The 21,760-nt window shown below is 39.9% G+C and overlaps 1 protein-coding gene across 1 annotated transcript in view; it reads left to right on the top strand.

Annotated features, from left to right (window-relative positions):
* The window catches only part of LOC105477373 (ATPase H+ transporting V0 subunit d2), a 52,859-nt gene extending 36,386 nt beyond the window's left edge, over positions 1-16,473 (top strand). Inside the window, exons 3-8 of the mRNA XM_071068030.1 lie at positions 1,758-1,936; positions 3,747-3,826; positions 5,193-5,270; positions 12,376-12,552; positions 13,730-13,804; positions 15,070-16,473. Coding sequence (XP_070924131.1) covers positions 1,758-1,936; positions 3,747-3,826; positions 5,193-5,270; positions 12,376-12,552; positions 13,730-13,804; positions 15,070-15,231 — 751 coding nt within the window. The 3' untranslated portion in view covers positions 15,232-16,473. The remainder of the gene's footprint in view (positions 1-1,757; positions 1,937-3,746; positions 3,827-5,192; positions 5,271-12,375; positions 12,553-13,729; positions 13,805-15,069) is intronic.
* Positions 16,474-21,760: the final 5,287 nt, after the last annotated feature.

Genomic DNA, 21,760 nt, shown 5'->3' with positions numbered 1-21,760 from the left:
TTTGGGGGTAAGCTGTAGAAGCTCCACAATGAAGGAGACCCCCTTTTCCAGCCAGAAATGAATTCCCTGCCCAGGAAGTCTGTCCCCCATGCAGCCAGACTCTGGAAAGGGGCTGGGAACTGGGGAAAAGCACGTTTCAAGGCAGAAGGAAGGACGTTTGCAAAGCCCCAGAGATGAGAACACAAGGACACTCGGAGTTTCCTTTGCCTGGGCCGAGCACTGGAGCCGGGGCTGGGGCCGAGCATGTGGGTACTGAAAGACAAGATGAGGAACTTGGATGTTAAGGGCAACGGAGGATACTGACTGCCCTTACTGTATAGGTGTTTGTTTACCTCTTCTCCTGTTTTAATATTTACATAGGTCATAATGGTCCCTTCAGTGTAAGGGCAGTCAGTAACCTCCGTTGCTTGGCCCAGGCAAAGGAAACTCCCTGAGTGTCCTCGTGTTCTCATCTCTGGGGCTTTTCAAACGTTCTTCCTTCCGCCTTGAAACGTGCTTTCCCCCAGTTCCCAGCCCCTTTCGGCTGGCCGGCTCCTACTAATCCTTCAAGTTTCTACTTGACTGTCATTTCTCTAGCAAGTCTAATTCCAGGACTGGTTTAGTGTCCAGCTATGATTCTCCACACCACCCTATAATTTATTTTGCATAGCATGTATGCCCTATTGTGATTTATTGTAAATGATTCTGTGTCCAGTTCCTCACTTAAGCTGTATTCTCTGTAAAGGAATGCCCCGGTCTCATTTACTTCTCAACCTCATTGCTTGGAATATCCTAGGTGCTGAGTACATGAGTGAACCAGGACACGCACCCAGGATATCCTGAGCAGAGCTTATATCAAATAAAGAAATCACATTAAAAGGATTAAAATATGAATTAATATGAATTAATAAACTCTTGGGTATGTGGGGAAGGTGGCCTAGAAAATTCACAATGTGATCTCATATGAGGACAGAATTACACAGTATTTTTTAGCATTAAATTTTGAATCCTCAGTGATAGGCTTCATTGCAGATTCAAATATAGTTGTCACTTTTTAAAGTAGAGTAAGATGCTTCAGGTCTGTGGTTTTCAACTTTTCAAGCCCTTTGTCCATTCTGATAGACCAAACAAGTTCACACTCTTACCCCTGCCCCATCGCATTTGACAGTGACTATGGAGGGGCTTCTTCCGCATATTCCCACCAGCCAAGGTTTTATTTAGTTAGTTGTTAGAATATTGAATATGCTTTTTCATGGCCAGGCGCAGGCACAGTGGCTCACGCCTATAATTCCAGAATTTTGGGAGGCCAAGGTGGGCAGATCACCTGATGTCAGGAGTTTGAGACCAGCTTGGCCAACATGCTGAAACCCTGTACCTATTAAAAATACAAAAATTAGCTGGGCATGGTGGCGAGAGCTTGTAATCCCAGCTACTTGGGAAGCTGAGGCAGGAGAATCACTTGAACCCGGGAGGCGGAGGTTGCAGTAAGCCCAGATTGGGCCACTGCATTCCAGTCAGGGTGACAGAGAGAGACTCTGTCTCAAAAAAAAAAAAAAAAAAAAAAAAGAGTATTGAATATGCCTTTTCAATTTATGACAGTCTCAGAGGTCATATATTTTTCTCCACATCTCGTAAACTCCAGTGTTCAAAATAAAAAGAGACTCATGTATTTTCTGAATGAAACAGTGTGTACCTCAAAGGTGTGTATTTTTTACTTGTAGGATTCTTCTTATCCTTTTGTAGTTGTCCTCTAATGATTGAGTTGTCTTCTAAACCAGGTGCAGTTACATGATAGACAATGTGATTCTGCTGATGAATGGTGCATTGCAGAAAAAATCTGTGAAAGAAATTCTGGGGAAGTGCCACCCCTTGGGCCGTTTCACAGAAATGGAAGCTGTCAACATTGCAGAGACACCTTCAGATCTCTTTAATGCCATTCTGATCGAAACGCCATTAGGTAGGAACACTTAGGTAATTTGGTAGCTGCTTGTGTATGTTATCACAGTCATTAGAAAATGTACTATTTTTTCTTCCCTGTGGTCCAAAAGAAAATGTACTTTGATTTCACAATTTTTTTTCCATGTATACAGTAGCATACTATGCAGATTCCCGGAAGTGGCAGAGACATTAAGGAATCATCTAGTTCAGCTCCCTCATTTTTCAGATGAGGACAAATGAAGCAACCTGCTCAGATCACATGTGAACCATTTGTAGTAGAGAAGGAATTGGGGCTCATCTCTCAACCTTCAAACCCTTCACTTTATACCAGGTCATAGCAAATAAATAATAGAACTTGTCATTCTTCAAAAAAATGTAATTTTCTAGCTTGGTTTTATAGGATTAGTTTCTTGTCCTTCCATTTAAACTTCTGTCTAGATACGGTTGCATATAGGAAGCATTTTGTTTCGGGAAGTTTAAAAATGTCATTTTTCTGAGATGCTCAAGAGCATGACTGAGATGTCAAGTCATCAGAAGCAATGATGAAATGATTGTTAATTTCATTATAATTTGGCACTAACAAGAGTTGTAGTATTCAAAATGCTAAAGAGATAATTGTATAAGCATCATTATCTAATATTGTCAGGAAATCTGGATAGTAGCAATTCACTATTGATCATTTGTCAAAATAGTTGCTGTTTAAAATAGGTATTTTAAAAAGGAAAAAAAAATATTTGTGTCATCATTAAGCACCCGATGCTGAGATACCATAGGCTAGTCGAGAGAGGTTGAGACCGCAATCAGACAGGCATGAGCATGAAGCCAGGCTCTGCCCGGTCCCAACAAGGTGACTAGGAGCAATTCAATTCATCCCAGTTTCCTCATTTTGGAAATAATCATGTCTTTTTATAACAGAGTTTCAAAAATAAAACACAATTTAAGTACAACTCCATGCTTGGCACATACTAAAGTTGCAAATAATAAATATTATCATTAGATAGTAGAGGAGGGGGGACTTCCAAAAAAGCCTTAAGTGAATAGCTCCAAGGTGTTGTGAAGATTAAGTGAAAGTATATTCAGTGTGTAGTGTAGTGAGTGAGGTTTAGTAGTCCTCAACCTTTTGGGCACCAGGGTCTGGTTTCGTGGAAGACAACTTTTCCAACATGGGAGAGAGGGGATGGTTTCAGGATGATTCAAACACATTACATTTATTGTGCACATTATTTCTATAATTACTACATTGTAATATCTAATGAAATAATGATACAACTCACCATAATGTAAAACCAGTGGGAGCCCTGAGCTTATTTTCCTGCAATTAGACAGTCCCATCTGTGGGTGATGGGAGACAGTGACAGATCATCAGGCATTGGACTCTCATAAGTAGCGTGGAACCTAGATCTCTCACATGCACAGTTCACAATAGGGTTTGCTCTCCTATGAGAATCTAATGCTGCCACTGATCCAACAGGAGGCAGAGCTCAGGTGGTAATGCAAGCAATGGGGAATGGTTATATAATTATAATTACAGTTGAAGCCATTCTCTGGCCCACTATTCACCTCAATTCCTAACAGGCCACGGACCGGTGTTGGTTTGTGGCCTGCGGGTTGGGGCCCCCCGGTTTAGGGCTTACACATGATAAATGCTTAAAAAGTAATAAGTGCTTTCATCCTCATTACTATTAGCCTTATTTAGTTGAGTGTATGGATTGCAACTCTGCAGTGTTCTTGTCAGGAGTGAGCAGAGGGTGGTGTGTTCAGGATACATTTTCTACAGTTTATAATCTTGCTTAAGATTCATTTTTTGGTATGGCAATTTCTGCTTTCAGCTCCGTTCTTCCAAGACTGCATGTCTGAAAATGCTCTAGATGAACTGAATATTGAATTGCTGCGCAATAAACTATACAAGGTAATGGTTTTCCCAAATATTGCGTTTTTCTTGATTACACAATATATTGTGACTAGTGTTCTCTAATAAAAGTTACGTTGCTCATTAACCAACTTCTGCAATTATGAAACTGCATATTTGGAATATAACTTTTATAGTTCTGGCCTATTCTCTAGTTAAATGCATGCATGTCAGCTTCCCCTAGCCAGCAAGATATTTGAGAGGAAATAACATGCCCTATTCTTCCATATTCCCAGCTCCTTGCATGGTATCTGGAACATAAAAGGTGTTTGGATGGTGGTAGGTGAATAAGTGGGATGAACAATATCAATCCATTTAAAGCAACCAGCACACATAGTAAACCTTCTGTTATGCAGTGTTCATCTCTGACCTCAATCTTGTTAGTATCCCTGAATCTCACAGCTAATCTGCCCACACAATTTTAATCTACAGTGTGCAGCATACCAGAATGAACAATTTGTGTACACTGCATCATAGGTACCACTTTGCATAATCTGATTGTCTGTCTGGACTGTGCTGCCACCATTTGAGTAGCTGTATATACTATAGACTGAGCAAAATCTGTCCATTTTTACTCAAATAACCATAGCCTCTTTGGACACTCACACAGAGTAACTGAATATATACGGCCATGCCATATACATGGCATCCTGTGTTCAAACTTGTGGTCCTTTCAAAAGCGTATTGCAGGCAGTGTTCCTTTTGGTAAAGTGACTGATGGGCCTAGAGGAGGCATCTTTGAGATATAACTAACAGAAGGCACTGTTCTAAGTAATTTATAGGCCTTCACTCACTTAATCCACCTGGCAAAAATATGATGTTTATGCTATCTCCATTCCTCAGAGGAGAAAACTGAGGCTTGGAGAGCCAAGGTTTCTTTGGAAGAAGTCAGTTAGCTAAAACGTATTAGAGTTGGGATCCAAACTCAGGCAGTCTGACCCTACAACCTTTCCCATATAGCTCCAAGCTCAAAGCTGTCCCAAATGTGCCTCTATAAGAGATTAAATGTCAGCATAGGGCTGAATCTAAAATTATTCACTGATCTCAGAAAAGAACTTGGCACTCTTGTTAAAATAGCAAGAATTAACCATATGAAATAATCCAAAACCATGCAAAAAAAGTGCTTGTTAAGTAATTATAAGTTATGATAAATGCAGTTTTGTCCTTTTCTGGATTTCCTTTTTAGTCTGTGCAACATGCTGCAATATGAAAGCTTCTACCAAATTTATTATAAAATATCTCCCTATGGGAGATGTAATTCAATTTCCATTAAAGCATTTGATAAACCATGAAAAGCTGATCTAGAAATTTTCAAAAGGAATATATATATTCATTATATCACTTTATGATCTTTTTTCTTTTTAAGTCTTACCTTGAGGCATTCTATAAATTCTGTAAGAATCATGGTGATGTCACAGCAGACGTTATGTGTCCCATTCTTGAGGTAAGAAAGAGTCCTTGAATTTTGTTATGCTATATAAGGTGCTTCCATATTTTTTATTATTTTAACCTTACTTAAATTTCCTTATCTTTGAAGTTTTTTTTTTAATCTAGAAATAAGACAAGCAGTACATTTTACTATATATATTATTTGATGTATTTGGTTAAGAGTTGTATTTTCCAACTCTTTAAGTTGGAGCCTGGAAGTTTTCTACATGGAAAAGTTATCTTGGAATTAGAAAATAATAATGCTTACACAGATTAGGCTATGATTCATTTTGATGTAGTATGTAAAAAATAGATTATAAACAATAAAAATTTAGTATACTGTTGTTACTGGAAAAGAGTCCCACCCCAGACCCCAACAGAGGGTTCTTGAATCTCAGCAAGAAAGAATTTGGGTCTATAAAGTGAAAGTAAGTTTATTAAGAAAGTAAAGGAGTAAAAGCATGGCTACTTCATAGGCAGAGCAGCCCCGAGGGCTGCTGGTTACTCGTGTTTATGGTTATTTCTTGATTATATGCTGAACAAGGGGTGGATTACTCATGTCTACCCTTTTTATACCATATAGGGTAACTTCCTGACATTGTCATGGTCTTTGTAAACTGTCATGGTGCAGGTGGAAGTGTAGCAGTAAAGAGGACCATGGTCACTCTTGGTTTCGTAGGTTTTAGCAGGCTTCTTTACTGCAACCTGTTTTATCAGCAAAGTGTTTATGACCTGTATCTTATGCCAACCTCCTATCTCGTCGTGTGACTTAGAACGCCTAACCATCTAGGAATGCAGCCCAGTAGGTCTCAGCCTTATTCTACCCAGCTCCTCTTCAAGATGGAGTTGCTCTGGTTCAAATGCCTCTGACCCTATGAGTAATGAATGGACTATAGACACTCAATAATGACCCAGATTCCCTCTGGTGAGGGAACATTGAGTAGTTGGGAACCCCCACAACTTGGCACCAAAAGTCCACTATAACTTCATCCACAGGGACATTGTACCTTATAAATCCTAAAATAAAGGCTGCCCCAAGCATCCCATGAGCATTCCAGCTTTTGGCAGGAAGACCCCTTAGCTATGTGATTCACAGTGGGTAAGCTCATTTAATTACGTGTCAAACGCCACCATGGGTATCTACCTCTCTAGGTGATGTGATACTCTTGTTAATTCATCTTAAGGACTACAGATTTCATCTATGCTTAGGAGTCCTCTTGCATAAGAATATTGACCCACAAATGCATGGGAGATTCAGGGCAGAGATCAGAAGGATTTGTGGGGCATCCTGCACATAATTTGCACTGAGTACTTTACATCTATTCCTCTTGCTAGTAAATAATTTTCTAATTCACTTAAAAAGAAAAAAATATCACTTTGGGCTTTTATAAGCCCTTACTTTGCCCTGTGAAACTACATTTTATCTAAAGAATATTTTTCATCATTACATTATCTGGTACAGTGACTTCACTGGTGGGTGGAATTCTGATTTTGAGAAAAGCCTAATAAGCATTACCCTTTAGGTAAGAAGAAAAAAAATTAACTTCATTTGCAAATATTTCAACCTAATGCTCTGAAACCACATATGATAAAATTAGCTCCCCTCAAAACATCTAATCATTAAAATTTTACTTGCTTGATGACTGGTGATATAGAAAAAAGAAACAAAAAGTTTTATAGTTGAAAATATTCTGCTATTCCTTATTGAGATTTTGTTTGTTGTTTTTGAGATGCGGCCTCACTCTGTTACCCAAACTGGAGGAGTGCAGTGGCATGATCATGGCTCACTGCAGCCTTGACCTCTTGGGCTCAAATGATCCTCCCACCTCAGCCTCCTGAGTAGCTGGGACCACATGCCCATGCCACCATGCCCAGCTAAGTTTTTTTATTTTTTTGAAAAGACCAGGTCTTGGCTGGGCATGGTGTCTCATACCTATAATCCTAGCACTCTGGGAGGCCAAGGTGGGTGTAGCACCTGAGGTTGGGAGTTTGAGACCAGCCTGACCAACATGGTGAAACCCTGTCTCTAATAACAAAACAAAAAAAAATTAGCCGGATGTGGTGGTGCACGTAGGTAATCCCAGATTCTTGGGAGACTGAGGCACAGGAGGCATGAAGGTCGAACCTGGGAGGTGGAGGTTGCAGTGAGCCGAGATTACGCCACTGCACTCCAGCCTGGGCGACAGAGTGAGTGAGACTCCATCAGAAAGAAAGAAAGAAAGAAAGAAAGAAAGAAAGAAAGAAAGAAAGAAAGAAAGAAAGAAAGAAAGAAAGAAAGAAAGAAAGAAAGAAAGAAAGAAAGAAAGGAAGGAAGGAAGGAAGGAAGGAAGGAAGGAAGGAAGGAAGGAAGGAAGGAAGGAAGGAAGGAAGGAAGGAAGGAAGGAAGGAAGGAAGGAAGGGAAGGAAGGAAGGAAGGAAGGAAGGAAGGAAGGAAGGAAGGAAGGAAGGAAGGAAGGAAGGAAGGAAGGAAGGAAAGAAAGAAAGAAAGAAAGAAAGAAAGAAAGAAAGAAAGAAAGAAAGAAAGAAAGAAAGAAAGAAAGAAAGAAAGAAAGAAAAAGAAGAGAAAAAAAGATGAGGTCTATTTATGTATTTATGTTGTCCCAGCCTGAAATTCTTAAAATAAAGCCTAAATAATTATGAAGTGAAAATCTTATCATTAAAGATCTCCAAAAAATATTTTTGTCCTTATCTATATTGTACAGAAAGTGGATATCGAATAAATAAATAACATTTTTAAGGCATAGTAAATGACAGAATGAAAAATAGTCTCTCTCAGTCATGCTAATCATGCAACATGAGTAACTAGTGACCCTATGAAGCCTTACCCTTTCTTTTCATAAATTCAGCTACTAGCCACACTATAAGAATCTGTATTATCTATGGCTCAAAAGTAGAATTTCTACTCAGCATAATTCTTGTGGTTTAGAAATGGTTTGTGTACTTTCTACCTGTGAAATATGTGAAATAAAAGTTATATGAAGACTCAAAACCTTATCAAAGGTATACAATAGCACTATTGCTGAGTGCTTTATATACATGAATTCACTTAGACTTCAAAACCACACAGAATAGGTAGTCTAGTATCTGTTTTTCAGAAGGAGCAACTGAGGCACAGAGAAGGCTAGTAACTTACCTTGTGTCTCACAGCTAGTAAGTCAGGATTGGAATGCAGGCAGTTGGCTCCGGTACTTATGTGCTTATCCACTGTGCCATAGTGCCTCTGCATTAAATTCACCATTCACAATTCTTTTATATAAACATAAATGCTAATTCATAAGCAAGATCATACTGTGTACTATAAGAATTGGTAAATAGGTAAGGTAAGAATTCTGTCTTTGAATAGGTAAGAAATAGGTAAGAATTATGCTTTGTAATCCTCGGTAATGTAAAAAAAAAAGATAGTATCAGAAAAATGCTTATCACTGGGATGATATGATCAAATTATGATATGCCCAGTGTTCCCATTGTACTTTTCCAATCTTCATGGTATCAGATTAATTAGTTGTTTGTTTGTTTCAAACAGCGTTAAAAAAGAATGCAGCTAGGCATGGTAGTTTATGCCTGCAATCCCAGCACCTTGGGGGACCTATGCAGAAGAATTGCTTGAAGCCAGGAGTTTGAGACCAGCCTGGACAACATAGCAAAATCCCACCTCTACAAAAATACAGAAATTAACCAGGCCTGGTGGAACACACCTATAGTCCTGGCTACTCAGGAGGCTGAGGTGGGAAGATCACCTCAGCCCAGAAGTTCCAGGTTCCAGTGAGCCATAAACCACCTCACTCCAGGCTGGGCGACAGAGTGAGATCCTGTCTCTAAAAAATAAAAATAAAAATCCATTGAACCATTTTTATTTATATAGAAATATCAGCTACATAGGGCATGGAGTTAAAACGTTTATAATTATATGATCAAAGGGTGTTTGTCAGTTTACATAAATACTTTCGATCGTGTAATTACCTCCCTTTTATTTTTGTAACTATAGAGCACTTACTATTTATAAATTCCATGTATATTCTCATTTACTCTCATTTGGCCGGAGACTTAATATGGTAGAAGAGACCATTAACCTCAGCTTACATGTGAAAATCTGACCTAATTACAAGATTATAACTTCATATGAAAAAAAAAGAAATTGACTTATGGTCAAGGCAAATGCACTGTAGTATAATATTTGCCTTTTACTCCTACTCTTCAATCTTATGGTTAATAGGGCAGTGAAAAACAAGCATAAAATATGTTTGTTTAATCTCTACTGGTCAGTGTATGCTGATAAGGCTGGGCTCCATTCCAGTTCACTTTACTCTTTTCCATTGCCACTGACACCTCCGCCTACTGCCTCCTGCCAGGTGTGCCCTTCTTCCCAACAGTATATTGCTATCTCGTGCAATAACAACAAAAAATAAGGTCTAGTTTTAACATGAGTATGTTTTTATAGGGAAGAGTAAAAGGAAAGGTACAGGACTACCAACATACACCATACCACACAGCATGCCAACTCTCTGCAAGAAACAGGAGCTAAGTCACACTACACCAGACCATTCGGTCTCCTCTAATCAAATGCGTGTCAAACTCTGCTTGGGGATGGTCAAAGAACAGTCCTTTTCCAATTCTAAAATGATGGGTTTTTTCCCTAAGAGGATAATATACACACCCAAAAGAGCCTCTAGACTAGAAAAGTAAGGTAGATACATAGTCAGTTATGATAAAAGGAAAATGGAATGTAATCAGGGTTCAAAGGGAATCATATCCAATTAGAGAAGAAATGGAAGGACTTCTTATGAAAAAGATGATAATTGATGGGACGCGAATGCAGGGAGGATTTCGGCATGCAGAGTTATGGAAGAGAGCACATGTGTGGTAGGCTAAGGGAAGAAGTGGTAACAAGGACAAGAAGGTAGTGAGAAGATGGGGGGCTCTGATAACCTGTATCAGCTAAAGTCCTTTCTTCTTGTATTCATATTCTCTCCCCAGCTATCTGTCCTTCCCACTTCTCCAATTGCTTTTCCAATGATTGAGCGATGACAATTCCTCCAAAACATCCTGTTTTACTTCCTGCAGCTCCCTCCTCCAACCTGGCCTCTGCTGTTTGCATGTCTGCAATGCTGCCTACCTTGCCCTAATTCTCTTATAAGATCATAACATTTTAGAATCAGAGAGCACATTAAAGAACATCTGGGACAATTACCTCCATTGTTGCTCTTGCTGCCCTAATTTTTGTCTGAAGTTTTCTTATTGCCATGAAATCTTCCTCTTGCATTTCTTCTCTTATCCCTAGAAGGTCTAAAATTACTGACAGGACTGGTTATATTCAGTAGCCAGAGACAGCTGCCTTTGCTTCCAAATAAAGCCACTCCCTACTTTTCAGCTCACCCATAATCTCCATGAGAGCAATCAAAAGGATCAGATGGAACTAACTCTCACTCTCCTGATAGAAAACACCTGTTCTTACATAACAGTTCCGGTGAAATCTGTTGCAAGTTGGGTTTTGTTATCGGTTAACCAGTCAAAAGCTGATTAGAGGATAGCACAGCAATTCTTTTCAGCTTTCATGTGCATACGGATAGCCTGGGAATCCTATGAAAATGCAGATTCTGGTTGAGTAGGGCTGGACTGTGGCCTGAGACTCTGCACTTCTAACAAGCTTCCAGGTGACGTCAAAGCTACTGAGCCACAAAATATTGCTTTGAATAGCAACATTATGGAGAATGTTGGAGAATTTTCAAAGTATTAGGGGATCACACATCACTCTGTTGGATTCAGTAAGTACTTAAGACTTTCTTATGTGTCAGGCACTGGCTATTAAAAAAGGAACAAAAGGCTGGGCATGGTGGCTCATGCCTGTAATCCTAACACTTAGAAGGCCCAGGAGGGAGGATTTCTTGAGCGTAGGAGTTCATGACCAGCCTGGGCATTATGGCAAAATCCCATCTCTACAAGAAAAGTTAGCCAGGCATGGTGTCACATGCCTGTAGTCCCTGCCACTTGGGAGGCTGAAGTGGGAGGATCACCTGAGCCCTGGGAGGTTGAGGTTGCAGTGACTCCTGACCCCACCACTGCACTCCAGCCTGGATGAGAGAGTGAGACCCAATCTCAAAAGAAAGAAAAAAAAAAGAACAATGAAGTGGGGAGAAACACAGGCACAGATTTCAAAATGAAGTGGTAAGTACTGGACATTTGCAGTACCTAGAGAATTGCTGCTTAGCCCAAGGAAACCATGGCAAGCCCCCACAGTAGGTAGAGGAGGAGTCCCTGAAGGAGAGACTGAGATGGAATGGCCAGAGTCGATAGGAGGAGAACCAAGAGACAGTAGAAACATGGAGCTCAAAGGAATATAAATGAAATTTCAAGAAAGACTTGAGGGGTCAGATGAAATAGGAATGATGGAGGGATGGGAGCCCAGGTGCCTAGTTCAGCACAGAGAAGACAGGCTGTGAGTATGTGTTGACCTATCTTGAAGATCGTTAGCCACACTCCAGCATCTTACAAAGAAGAAAACTTCTTGAGAGAAACATTACTTGTCCCACCCCACATAGTTCTTAGCTAGTCTTAGATTTATTGATACCTCACCTAGGACACTAACAAAGAAAACCAAAGGCATGAAAGTATAAACAAATGGTAGGTAGCACAAAATTTCATTATGTAAAAAGTTATGCTGACATTGACAACTAGGAAGCGATATTAACATGTATGGCATGCACTTTTTGTTCCAAATATCATTCTAAGCACTTCCACTTATATTACCTGGTTCTGTACCTGAATGAACCCTAAGAAATAGGTATTATTCTCCTTTTTATAGAAGAGACACTTGCGACGCTAGTGGCCTAATGTGACAGAGACACGTGAGGAATTCATTGCAGGGTGCCCGGGAAATAAAGCTTACTGGGGTTTCAGGAGTCATAGGTCATCATTGCTGCTGTGTGATCCTTCTCTGGCAAGCAGAGTTACTCCATTACAAGAAAAGACTAGGGGAACACTAATAACACATGTCTGGAGTATAATTAGACATAGATCCAGAAAGGAAAGCAAATCATTTCAGAAATGAATTTGTGTAGTTAAGAGTCTGTTTATAGCATTTAGCAGTTTATTAGATTTTACTGGTTTTTGTCTTGCAAATTCAGTTTGAGGCCGACAGACGTGCTTTTATCATCACTCTTAACTCCTTTGGTACTGAATTGAGCAAAGAAGACCGGGAGACCCTCTATCCAACCTTCGGCAAGCTCTATCCTGAGGGGTTGCGGCTGTTGGCTCAAGCAGAAGACTTTGACCAGATGAAGAACGTAGCAGATCATTACGGAGTATGTGATGACCCTGGCTTCCCTAAGTCCCTTGTGTTAATTCATTTCCATGTGCTTTAGAAGCTCACACATCAAATGTCCACTTACACTCAAAAGAAGTAATAACATTTGTAAGGTAGCAAGCAGTGCTGAAGCAAGCTTCAGCAAGGGACACGTTAAGTTTTTAGCCCAAGCTGCTAATTTTTAAGGTTCCTGCCAAGCAAGTACTTGTTTAAATCTCCGGGGAATGGTCATCTGAGCACTCCTTTTGAAGTGTTTGATAAAGCAAGTTCCCCCAGGAGACTGGTGGAGTGTTCTGGAAATGTGAGCTCATATCAACGTTATGTAAAATAGTCTGATCCAGCAGCCCTTTCAGGTACCCACTAAGGAAACAAGGTTAGGCACAGAACGTCTAGGTGGACTGCAAGGAAGGATATGGATGTATTAGTTTTTCCACTCACCTTGCTGAGTGGCCAGAAATCAGGAGAGGAAAGACAGCTGCTTGTGTCCTTCCCCCACTCCAGCATCCAGTTGCTCTTGGAGCACCTAAAACACCTCAGCTTAAGGTTGTACGCGTCGGCTCAGCTTGCATTCCCTCTGACTTGCACAGAGTTACATAACCTCCAGGTAACTTTTCCAGGGCTAGAATGACACTCATTTTTTCCTGTGGGGTTCTGAAGCACTCCAGGAAAGATGAAAGTCAGCAAATGCATAAACTTTGTGACATCTCATAAGTAATTGCGTGAGACTCTTTAGCACAATATGAAAATTTGAATTTCTCCCACATTCGACCCCTTCCACACTGGAAATCGCATGTGAATTTTATCAATTTTCATCTCAAAGAACCTGTGAGCCCATACCGATCAAATCATGAGCATTCACTGAGCTTCTATAATGTACCTAGCTAGCCCCAAGACCCTGAGTGAGAAAATGAGTTCAAACACTGTATACTGAGAGTTGAATTGCCTTGTAGCCCTAAACAAGCCAGTAGGCTAGAATTTCATCCTCACTCTTGTTATTTGGATTTTTTGTTGTTTCTTTGGGAGGCCAAAATCCTATAAAAAAAAAACCTTCAGTCCTCCTGGTATAGTTTTTTTTCTTAAATATATGTGCAATTTCTATAATGCTAGGAAAAATATACTTACATACATTTATAAGAAATGAAAATGTATTTAAAATTAACATTTTTGTTTTTAAGGTATACAAACCTTTATTTGAAGCTGTAAGTGGCAGTGGGGGAAAGACATTGGAGGACGTGTTTTACGAGCATGAGGTATGATAAGTGAAAATGCTATTAGCTTATTTTTCTTTTACTGTGGATTTTATATATTTTCTTACTTTGGATTTTCTTTTTACAACTGATCATGTCAATTGATTAGGCACATTCATAGCCTGATAAGCAGTATTACTGTATTATTACTACAAAGTTACACACACACCTAGGAATCTTCATGCTAGCAGTGCTGCTAAAGTTTGGAGCTTTTCTTTTTTCTTCTTTTTCCCCCTTCTAAAAGAGTTTACTTAAAAACTGCAGGAATTAATGGAAGTACATTCCATTCCTCATGGAATTTGCTGAAGAACGTTATTACAAATGCTACAAATTTTAGTGTAAAATTTTGGTTAATCATACGAGATAATGTTTCTTTTTTTAAAAAAAATTATTATACTTTAAGTTCTGGGATACATGTGCACAACGTGCAGGTTTGTTACATAGGTATACATGTGCCATGGTGGTTTGCTGCACCCCTCGACCCCTCATCTACATTAGGTATTTCTCCTAATGCTATCCCTCCCCTATGCTCCCCCCTGCCCCCGCCACCAACAGGCCCCAGTGTGTGATGTTCCCCTCCCTGTGCTCATATGTTCTCATTGTTCAACTCCCACTTATGAGTGAGAACGTGTGGTGTTTGGTTTTCTGTTCCTGTGTTAGTGTGCTGAGAATGATGGTTTCCAGCTTCATTCATGTCCCTGCAAAAGACATGAGCTCATCATTTTTTATGGCTGCATAGTATTCCACTGTGTATATGTGCCACATTTTCTTTATCCTGTCTATCATTGATGGGCATTTGGGTTGGTTCCAAGTCTTTGCTATTAGGAACAGTACCGCAATAAACATGTGCACATGTATCTTTATAATAGAATGATTTATAATCCTTTTGGTATATACCCAGTAACGGGATTGCTGGGTCAAATGGTGGTGTTGGTTCTAGATCCTTGAAGAATTGCCACACTATGTTCCACAATGGTTAAACTAATTTACACTCCCACCAACAGTGTAAAAGTTATCCTATTTCAATTTGGAGCTTTTCTTGTGATTCTACTTTAATAACTTCCATTGTCTACATTTATCTGCAGAGTGACACTCTCCATTTAGAACTTTCTGAGTTGTCACCATACTCCTCTATTAGGCCCAATTTAGAGATTGCTTATTTAAACACAAATAAGCACTGCACATGTACAAGCCAGTCAGCAGCTTAATATTATTTCATAATGTTCCAAATAAGTTGATGATCTGTGTTACTTTTTTTCTTTCCTCAGGTACAAATGAATGTGCTGGCATTCAACAGACAGTTCCACTACGGTGTGTTTTATGCATATGTAAAGCTGAAGGAACAGGAAATGAGAAATATTGTGTGGATAGCAGAATGTATTTCACAGAGGCATCGAACTAAAATCAACAGTTACATTCCAATTTTATAACCCAAGTGAAGTTCTCAAATGCAGAAAATTATAAATGTTGAAAGGAAGTTATTGAAGAAAATAAAAGAAATTATGTTGTATTATCTAGACTACACAAAAGTAAGCCACACTATATCTTCTTGAGCTGCAAATCCATGGAAACACAGTAAGCCAGCCCTGAAACAAAGCATTTCCTTACTCTCAGTGGCATTAGATCTTGTTTCCACATGTCTGTCTCATTCTTCACTGGGTCTTACAGGTTAATTTTAATTAACCCTATGGTATTTTTCTTATTCTTGTTTGATCATGTTAAAAATTGGACCTAATAAAAGTATTTTATTCATGCTTTTCCATGCTTCGCTACAGGTCCAAATACGGAATGTCTCCTTTGCTTTTTCTCTTTTAAATTTTTTTCTAGACAAGGTCTCAGTCTGTCACCTAGGCTACAGTGCAGTGGTGTGAGCACAGCTCACTGCAGCCTCCACTTCCCAGGCTCAAGTGATCCTCCCACTTCTCAGCCTCCCAAGTAGCTGGGACTACAAGTGCACACCACCACACAAAGCTAATTTTTGTATTTTTTGTAGAGACAGGGTTTCTACATATTACCCAGGCTAGTGTCGAATTGCTGGGCTCAAGGGATCCACGATCCCCCTTGGCCTCCCAAAGTGTTGGGATTATATGCGTGAGCCACTGTGCTGGGCTTCATTGACATTTTAACTGTCTGTTCCTTGCCTAGATTCACAGAAATCCAAAGCTGTATGTAGCCAACATGGTTCACATTTGTTGGAAAATGTGTTGTTTGTTTGTTTTGCTTTTTTTTTTTTTTTTTTGAGACAGAGTTTCGCTCTGTCGCCCAGGTTGGAGTGCAGTGGCACAATCTCGGCTCACTGCAACCTCTGCCTCCTGGATTCAAGCAATTCTCTGCCTAAGCCTCCCAAGTAGCTGGGATTACAGGCGCCCACCACCACACCTGGCTAATTTTTTGTATTTTTAGTAGAGCTGGGGTTTCACCATCTTGGTCAGGCTGATCTTGAACTCCTGACGTCATGATCCACCCTACTCGGCCTCCCAAAGTGCTGGGATTACAGGCCCCTTGTTCAGCCACCGCACCTGGCCCCTTATTTTGTTTTTCTAATATACTTTGATCCAATCAGCTTGAGAAAGCAACACAACTCCAAATTCTATCTTCTAGATGCAAGCAGTGTTCAATTTGTTAATAAATTTGCTTTTCACACCTTTCTCTAAATAAAAGGTATATCTCTCTTTCTTGTGGTTTCTTCCTTCTTTACATGAGAAGAAAATGACCTCCTTAATTGTAGTTTACTCATTCAAAAACCGCAAGTTCAGTTTGCAGGGTATGGATTCTCTATTAAAATCTCAGTAGCAATGGTGCATAGAGCTACCAGGAAAACAAAGGCAACACAGCACTGCTCAAGTCCTTCCTTTAAATATAAAAGATATTCCTAAATGTAAAATCTACATTTGCTATGTTTTAAAAAATAAACCCATATATATTTGAAAATTCTTCAAATCAGAATATTTACAGAGAGTATACAAATATTGATATCTAGAATTAGATGCATAGAACAAGGAGTAAATCAAATTTTCTGCAAAAATCCAGCTTTTTTAGTTAAATATTTTAGTAATTTTAGTGATAGGAACCTTTTTGTTGTTGTTGAAACAGGATCTTGCTCCATCACCCAGGCTGGAATGCAGGGGTGGGATCACAGCTCACTGGAGCCTCAACCTCGCAGGTTCAAGTGATCCTCCTGCTTCTCAGCCTCCCAAGTAGCTGGAACTAGAGGTGTGTGCGACCACAACTGGCTAATTCTTTTTCTTTTTTAAGGTAGAGATAGTGTCTCTACATGTTGCCCAGGCTGATCTCAAACTCCTGGGCTCAGGCATTCCTCCCACCTCAACTTCCCAAAGTGCTAGGAATACAGCCACCACACCCAGCCAATGGAACTTTTAAGCATACAGTAAAGTAGTGGCTCATAGAACCAGGAAGAAAGCCAAGTGCCCCGCCTCACATCTATGCAGGAGGCCCAACCCACACTGGGGTCCTGATGGTATCCCCCTGGAGGACTCCAGTGCAGACCCATCAGCTGGAACCAAAGCAGCCGCTGACCAAGTAAGGCCCCTGGTCTGGAAAGCATCTTCCCCGCCTTGCTCAGGATGCTGTCCTTCACGGTGGGGGACTTGGACCCAGAGACACCCCTGTTGTTCATTTTAACTTGTGGTTTTTGATGATGGATTTAAGGCTTAGGGCTCCCTTAAAGGTTGGGAGAAAAGACACTGATGGGAAAGGGGTAGCTTGAAGAAAGACTCCAAGGTGATTCTCAGACTATCCCCTTCCCACCCCACCTCTCTGTGGTATGGGTAGGGCCCTTAATGTGCCACAAGGCTGTAGGCTGAAGTTAAATTCTGTTTTCCTGGATATAAACAGAAGATTCCAATCCTTCTAACCCCTTCCTCAGCTACCCAAGAGTCCAACCGTCATGTGAATATAGAAGAAAGGAACTTCCCTAATCCCTTGGGGCAAGTAGAAAGTGTGCCCCTGGCTTGGATAAGGATATATATGTTGCGATTTGAAGAATTTACCTTGAAGTTTCACAGCTTTTCAGTGGCTGAGCGGGGATCTGACTGCTTCATCATGCCTCAGGAAACTGGGCTGCAATGGAAAACATGAACCTTTGAAAAACATCTTATAAAATGAGGCCCAAAAGTTCAGGTACTATATATGGAACACGGAAAACAGTGAAGCAAAAACTAATTTCTTGAGCAGGGTGCAGTGGCTCACACTTGTAATCCCAGGATTTCGGGAGGCCAAGGCAAGTGAATCACTTGAGGTCAGGCATTTGAGACCATCCTGGCCAACATGGTAAAACCCCGTCTCTGCTAAAAACACAAAAATTAGCCAGATGTGGTGATACATGTCTGTAGTCCCACCTACTCGGGAGGCTGAGGTGGGAGGATTGTTTGAGCCTGAGAGGCGGAGGTTGCAGTAAGTCAAGATTGGACCACTACAGTCCAGCCCGGGCCACACAGCAAGACTCCGTCTCAAAAAAAAAAAAAAAAAGAAATCTTGTTCTAAGTGACTGAAGCTGAGGCACTTCACCATCCCTTCTCTACTCTCCTCCTGAACATTTCATCAGTCCCTCAAATTCCTCCTCTATCTGCTGCAGTTAGTGTCAGAACATTATATTCCAATTAAACTCTAGGCAGAATTCTTGGTGGTCTGCAGCCAGTCCTGTCTGTATTCTGAGGGTCTCCAGCCTTCTGCTCCCATCCATTGCTCTCAGAGGTTCACAGGTCCTCTATCAGCCTATCTGAGGGCAGAATTTGCTAGTCCTCTAATGAGATTTTGCAGTTGCAGAATTGTGTTGCTCTATGGGATACAAATGTAGCAGCTGCAATTCTCAGGACTTTTGGAGAACATTTCAGAAGAAATGCAGTCATTTTGGTTGTTCAGATGCTTTAGGAAAAAGGAACACTGACTGAGGGCTGGTGGGGATAGTGAATCTGAGTTTGGCCCAGAAGCTAAGTATTACTGAACAATGACAGAATTCCATTAAGCACCCTGGAGGGCCCCCCATCCCCTCCACAGCATGGCAACAGTGTAACAGGGCATTGGGAGGCTAAAAGAAATATTTATAGGCCTGGCTCACTCCTGTACTCCCAGAACTTTGGGAGGCTGAGGTGGGCAGATCACTTGAGGTCAGGAATTTGAGATCAGCCTGGCCAACATGGCGAAATCCCATTTCTACTAAAAATACAAAAATTAGCCAGGCGTGGTGGCACACGCCTGTAATCCCAGCTGCTCAGGCGTTGAGGCAGGAGAACCGCTTGAACCCAGGAGGTGGAGGTTGCAGTGAGCCGAGATCGCACCACTGCACTCCAGCCTGGCGACAGAGCAAGACTCCAACTCAAATAAAACAAATTGTAGAGTGAAGAAAGTCTTGGTGATAATCAGATCTGAGGCGCTTCATTAATAGTAATTTTTAAGTCTACCACTTAGATCTCTTAGATCTCACAGACAAGACACAGGAAAGATGCAATTACAGTTTCATTCTGTTTTGTCTTAGTTACTCTCAGAAGCAGACAAAATTCTCCCTGTTATATGATTCATTTTATTCACTTTGAGTCATTTTCTCTCCACTTCAGCAAATGGAATCACTAGTACTTATATACACTATATATACTGAGTAAGAATTGCTGAGGAATATATGTGGCATTATCAGATGGCATTATTCTCAGTGATTTCATCCCTTATGTCTCACAATAGCTGAGCCCAAGAGTTTTGATGTCATCTTGGATGACTGCATAGTCATAAGATGTATAAGTTTTATACATGCACAAACACAGGACGTGGAAACTCGAATAATGCCCAAACTACTTTACCTAAGTAATCCCTCTCTCCAGCATCTTCATTATTCCATCCGGCTTTTCCACTGACTCCCCCTTTCTCCTCAGTCAGCTGTGCTGCAGTTTTCAACTTCCACCACTTACTGAACATTTGGTCAGTAATTGAAATCCAACTCATCACAGCCCTACTCAACATGGATGACATCTGGCTTCTTATGTAAGCAAGGCCAGGTTAGAGTTATCTTTGGAATGAAAGCAGAATAAGTAAAGAAGATGCACATAGAGACCATTGTGAGTATCAATATATTAGAAAGGAATTGTCCCCTGAGAATTACCATTCTAACTAGATCCACAAACGCCATTCAAAAGCTAGGCTTACTGACAAAATATAAACCTACATCAGTAGCTCTACGGCAATAGCAGACTCCTGGTATCCCTGAGACTGGTGATACTTGCTAGTGGGACGGATCTCTTATCGATGGTCAGATGGCAGCACCAGATTCGCTGACACTGAGTCAAGCTCTTCAGTGGTGAATGTCATTATTACCTTTATCTTTTAAGCAAATAGCAATTCTAGATTTTAAATAATTTATACATTTTCTGATCCTACTTTTGTAGGTTTTAAAAAATTAAAGCATCTATTTAGCTACTTAGTTGTTAATGCTGAGATGTACATTTCATTGTGTAAGATGCTCACTGTTTCACATTTTGGGTTTATTTCAACTTGAGTTTTAAATTTTGTTTTTCATATAAATGTAAGAGTGGATACCAATATATTTCCGGTTATTTCTACAACATCAGGAATTTTTAAAAATTAAAAGATTATTTTGAAAATAAAAAACAAACAGAATTCAGATTTAATATCTTCATTATTCGATTTTTAAAAATTCAGTAATATATTTATTAAGATCAGCTTAGATGGGTGGGTGACCAAAATCCCAGATCCCAGTGTCTAGATCATGTATTTGTACACAAGGATTCACCATGGTTGTAAAATGACAGTTGCATATGTTGAATAAATCCTTCAGAGCCCCAATGCTTTTCAGTAGGTGGATCATAAGGAAGTTCTGTAGGATCCAGATATGCAAATAAATAAACAAACATAAATTATGTCATAGGGAATTAACACTTCATAGTTTAACTGTGTCTTATACTGGATATAACTCCATGAAACATCAAGATTATTTTATTTATAGAATTTAATAAGTCGTTAACAATGACTTCAATCCATGGATATGTTTCTTCAGAATAATAGACATTTGCACATCCTCCCAAAATTTTTGCATAATGCATGAAAGGGCTATGGATGCTCTAAAATCCATTCATGAGCAATCTAGATATAGACCTCTATAGAGTCCAGGATAGACATCTCCATTGCATAAGTTGGGGAATGGAAGAAATGACAGGTTAGAAAGCAATAAATGGAAAATAATTTTAATTTGAAAAATAAAGTATACGTACACACATACTTTTCCCATCTCTTAGAAGGACATCCTGTTGTGCTGAGCAAGTAGCTTCAGGATGGAGGCAACCTCTTAGCTGGAGAAGGGCTCCCTACCTGCCTAACCAAGTCAATCATGTCAATCACGGAGAAGGTGAAGAGACCAAGGTCACAAGTAGTTTGCTTACATAACGAATTGAAATTATACTCCAAAGCATCCATATTCTACTTCTTAAAACTATTAATGTTCTTATTCATTAAATGCATTACCCAATGCTACTGGTTTTTGCAAGAACAGTAGGTGAAAATTTGTGAGTTTTTTTTTTTTAATTGTGCAGTGACCATGTTGTAGGAAAATAAAAAATAAAGTAAAATAAAAGTAAATGCTGAACAGCTGATGTTTCTTGAAGCACACTCCAGGACTGAATGATCAAATGGAAAAAAAAAAAACTACTTTTAAGCCTTTACCTTTGGTGAAATGGAAGGAAATTGCACTCTCACATTTCCTCGTGTCACCTAGAAATGAATCATTTCTATCTTTTTAGTCAACTTTTATTGCTTAAAGTCAAATAAAAGTAAGCCAAGTGGAAGAGTAAATAGTGAGCAGGACAGACACATAACCTCCTCAGTAAATACTATAAATCCCGGAAGAGCAGGTGGAAATTTAAATCAGTATATTTCCCAGGGGGAAGCATGTATCTTTATGTTCAGGAAGTAGCCTCTGCTCTCCTGCATTGATGAGGC

The sequence above is a fragment of the Macaca nemestrina genome, chromosome 8 (assembly GCF_043159975.1).
Source record: "Macaca nemestrina isolate mMacNem1 chromosome 8, mMacNem.hap1, whole genome shotgun sequence".
Lineage (NCBI taxonomy): Eukaryota > Metazoa > Chordata > Mammalia > Primates > Cercopithecidae > Macaca > Macaca nemestrina.
This window is presented reverse-complemented; position numbering and strand designations above follow the sequence as displayed.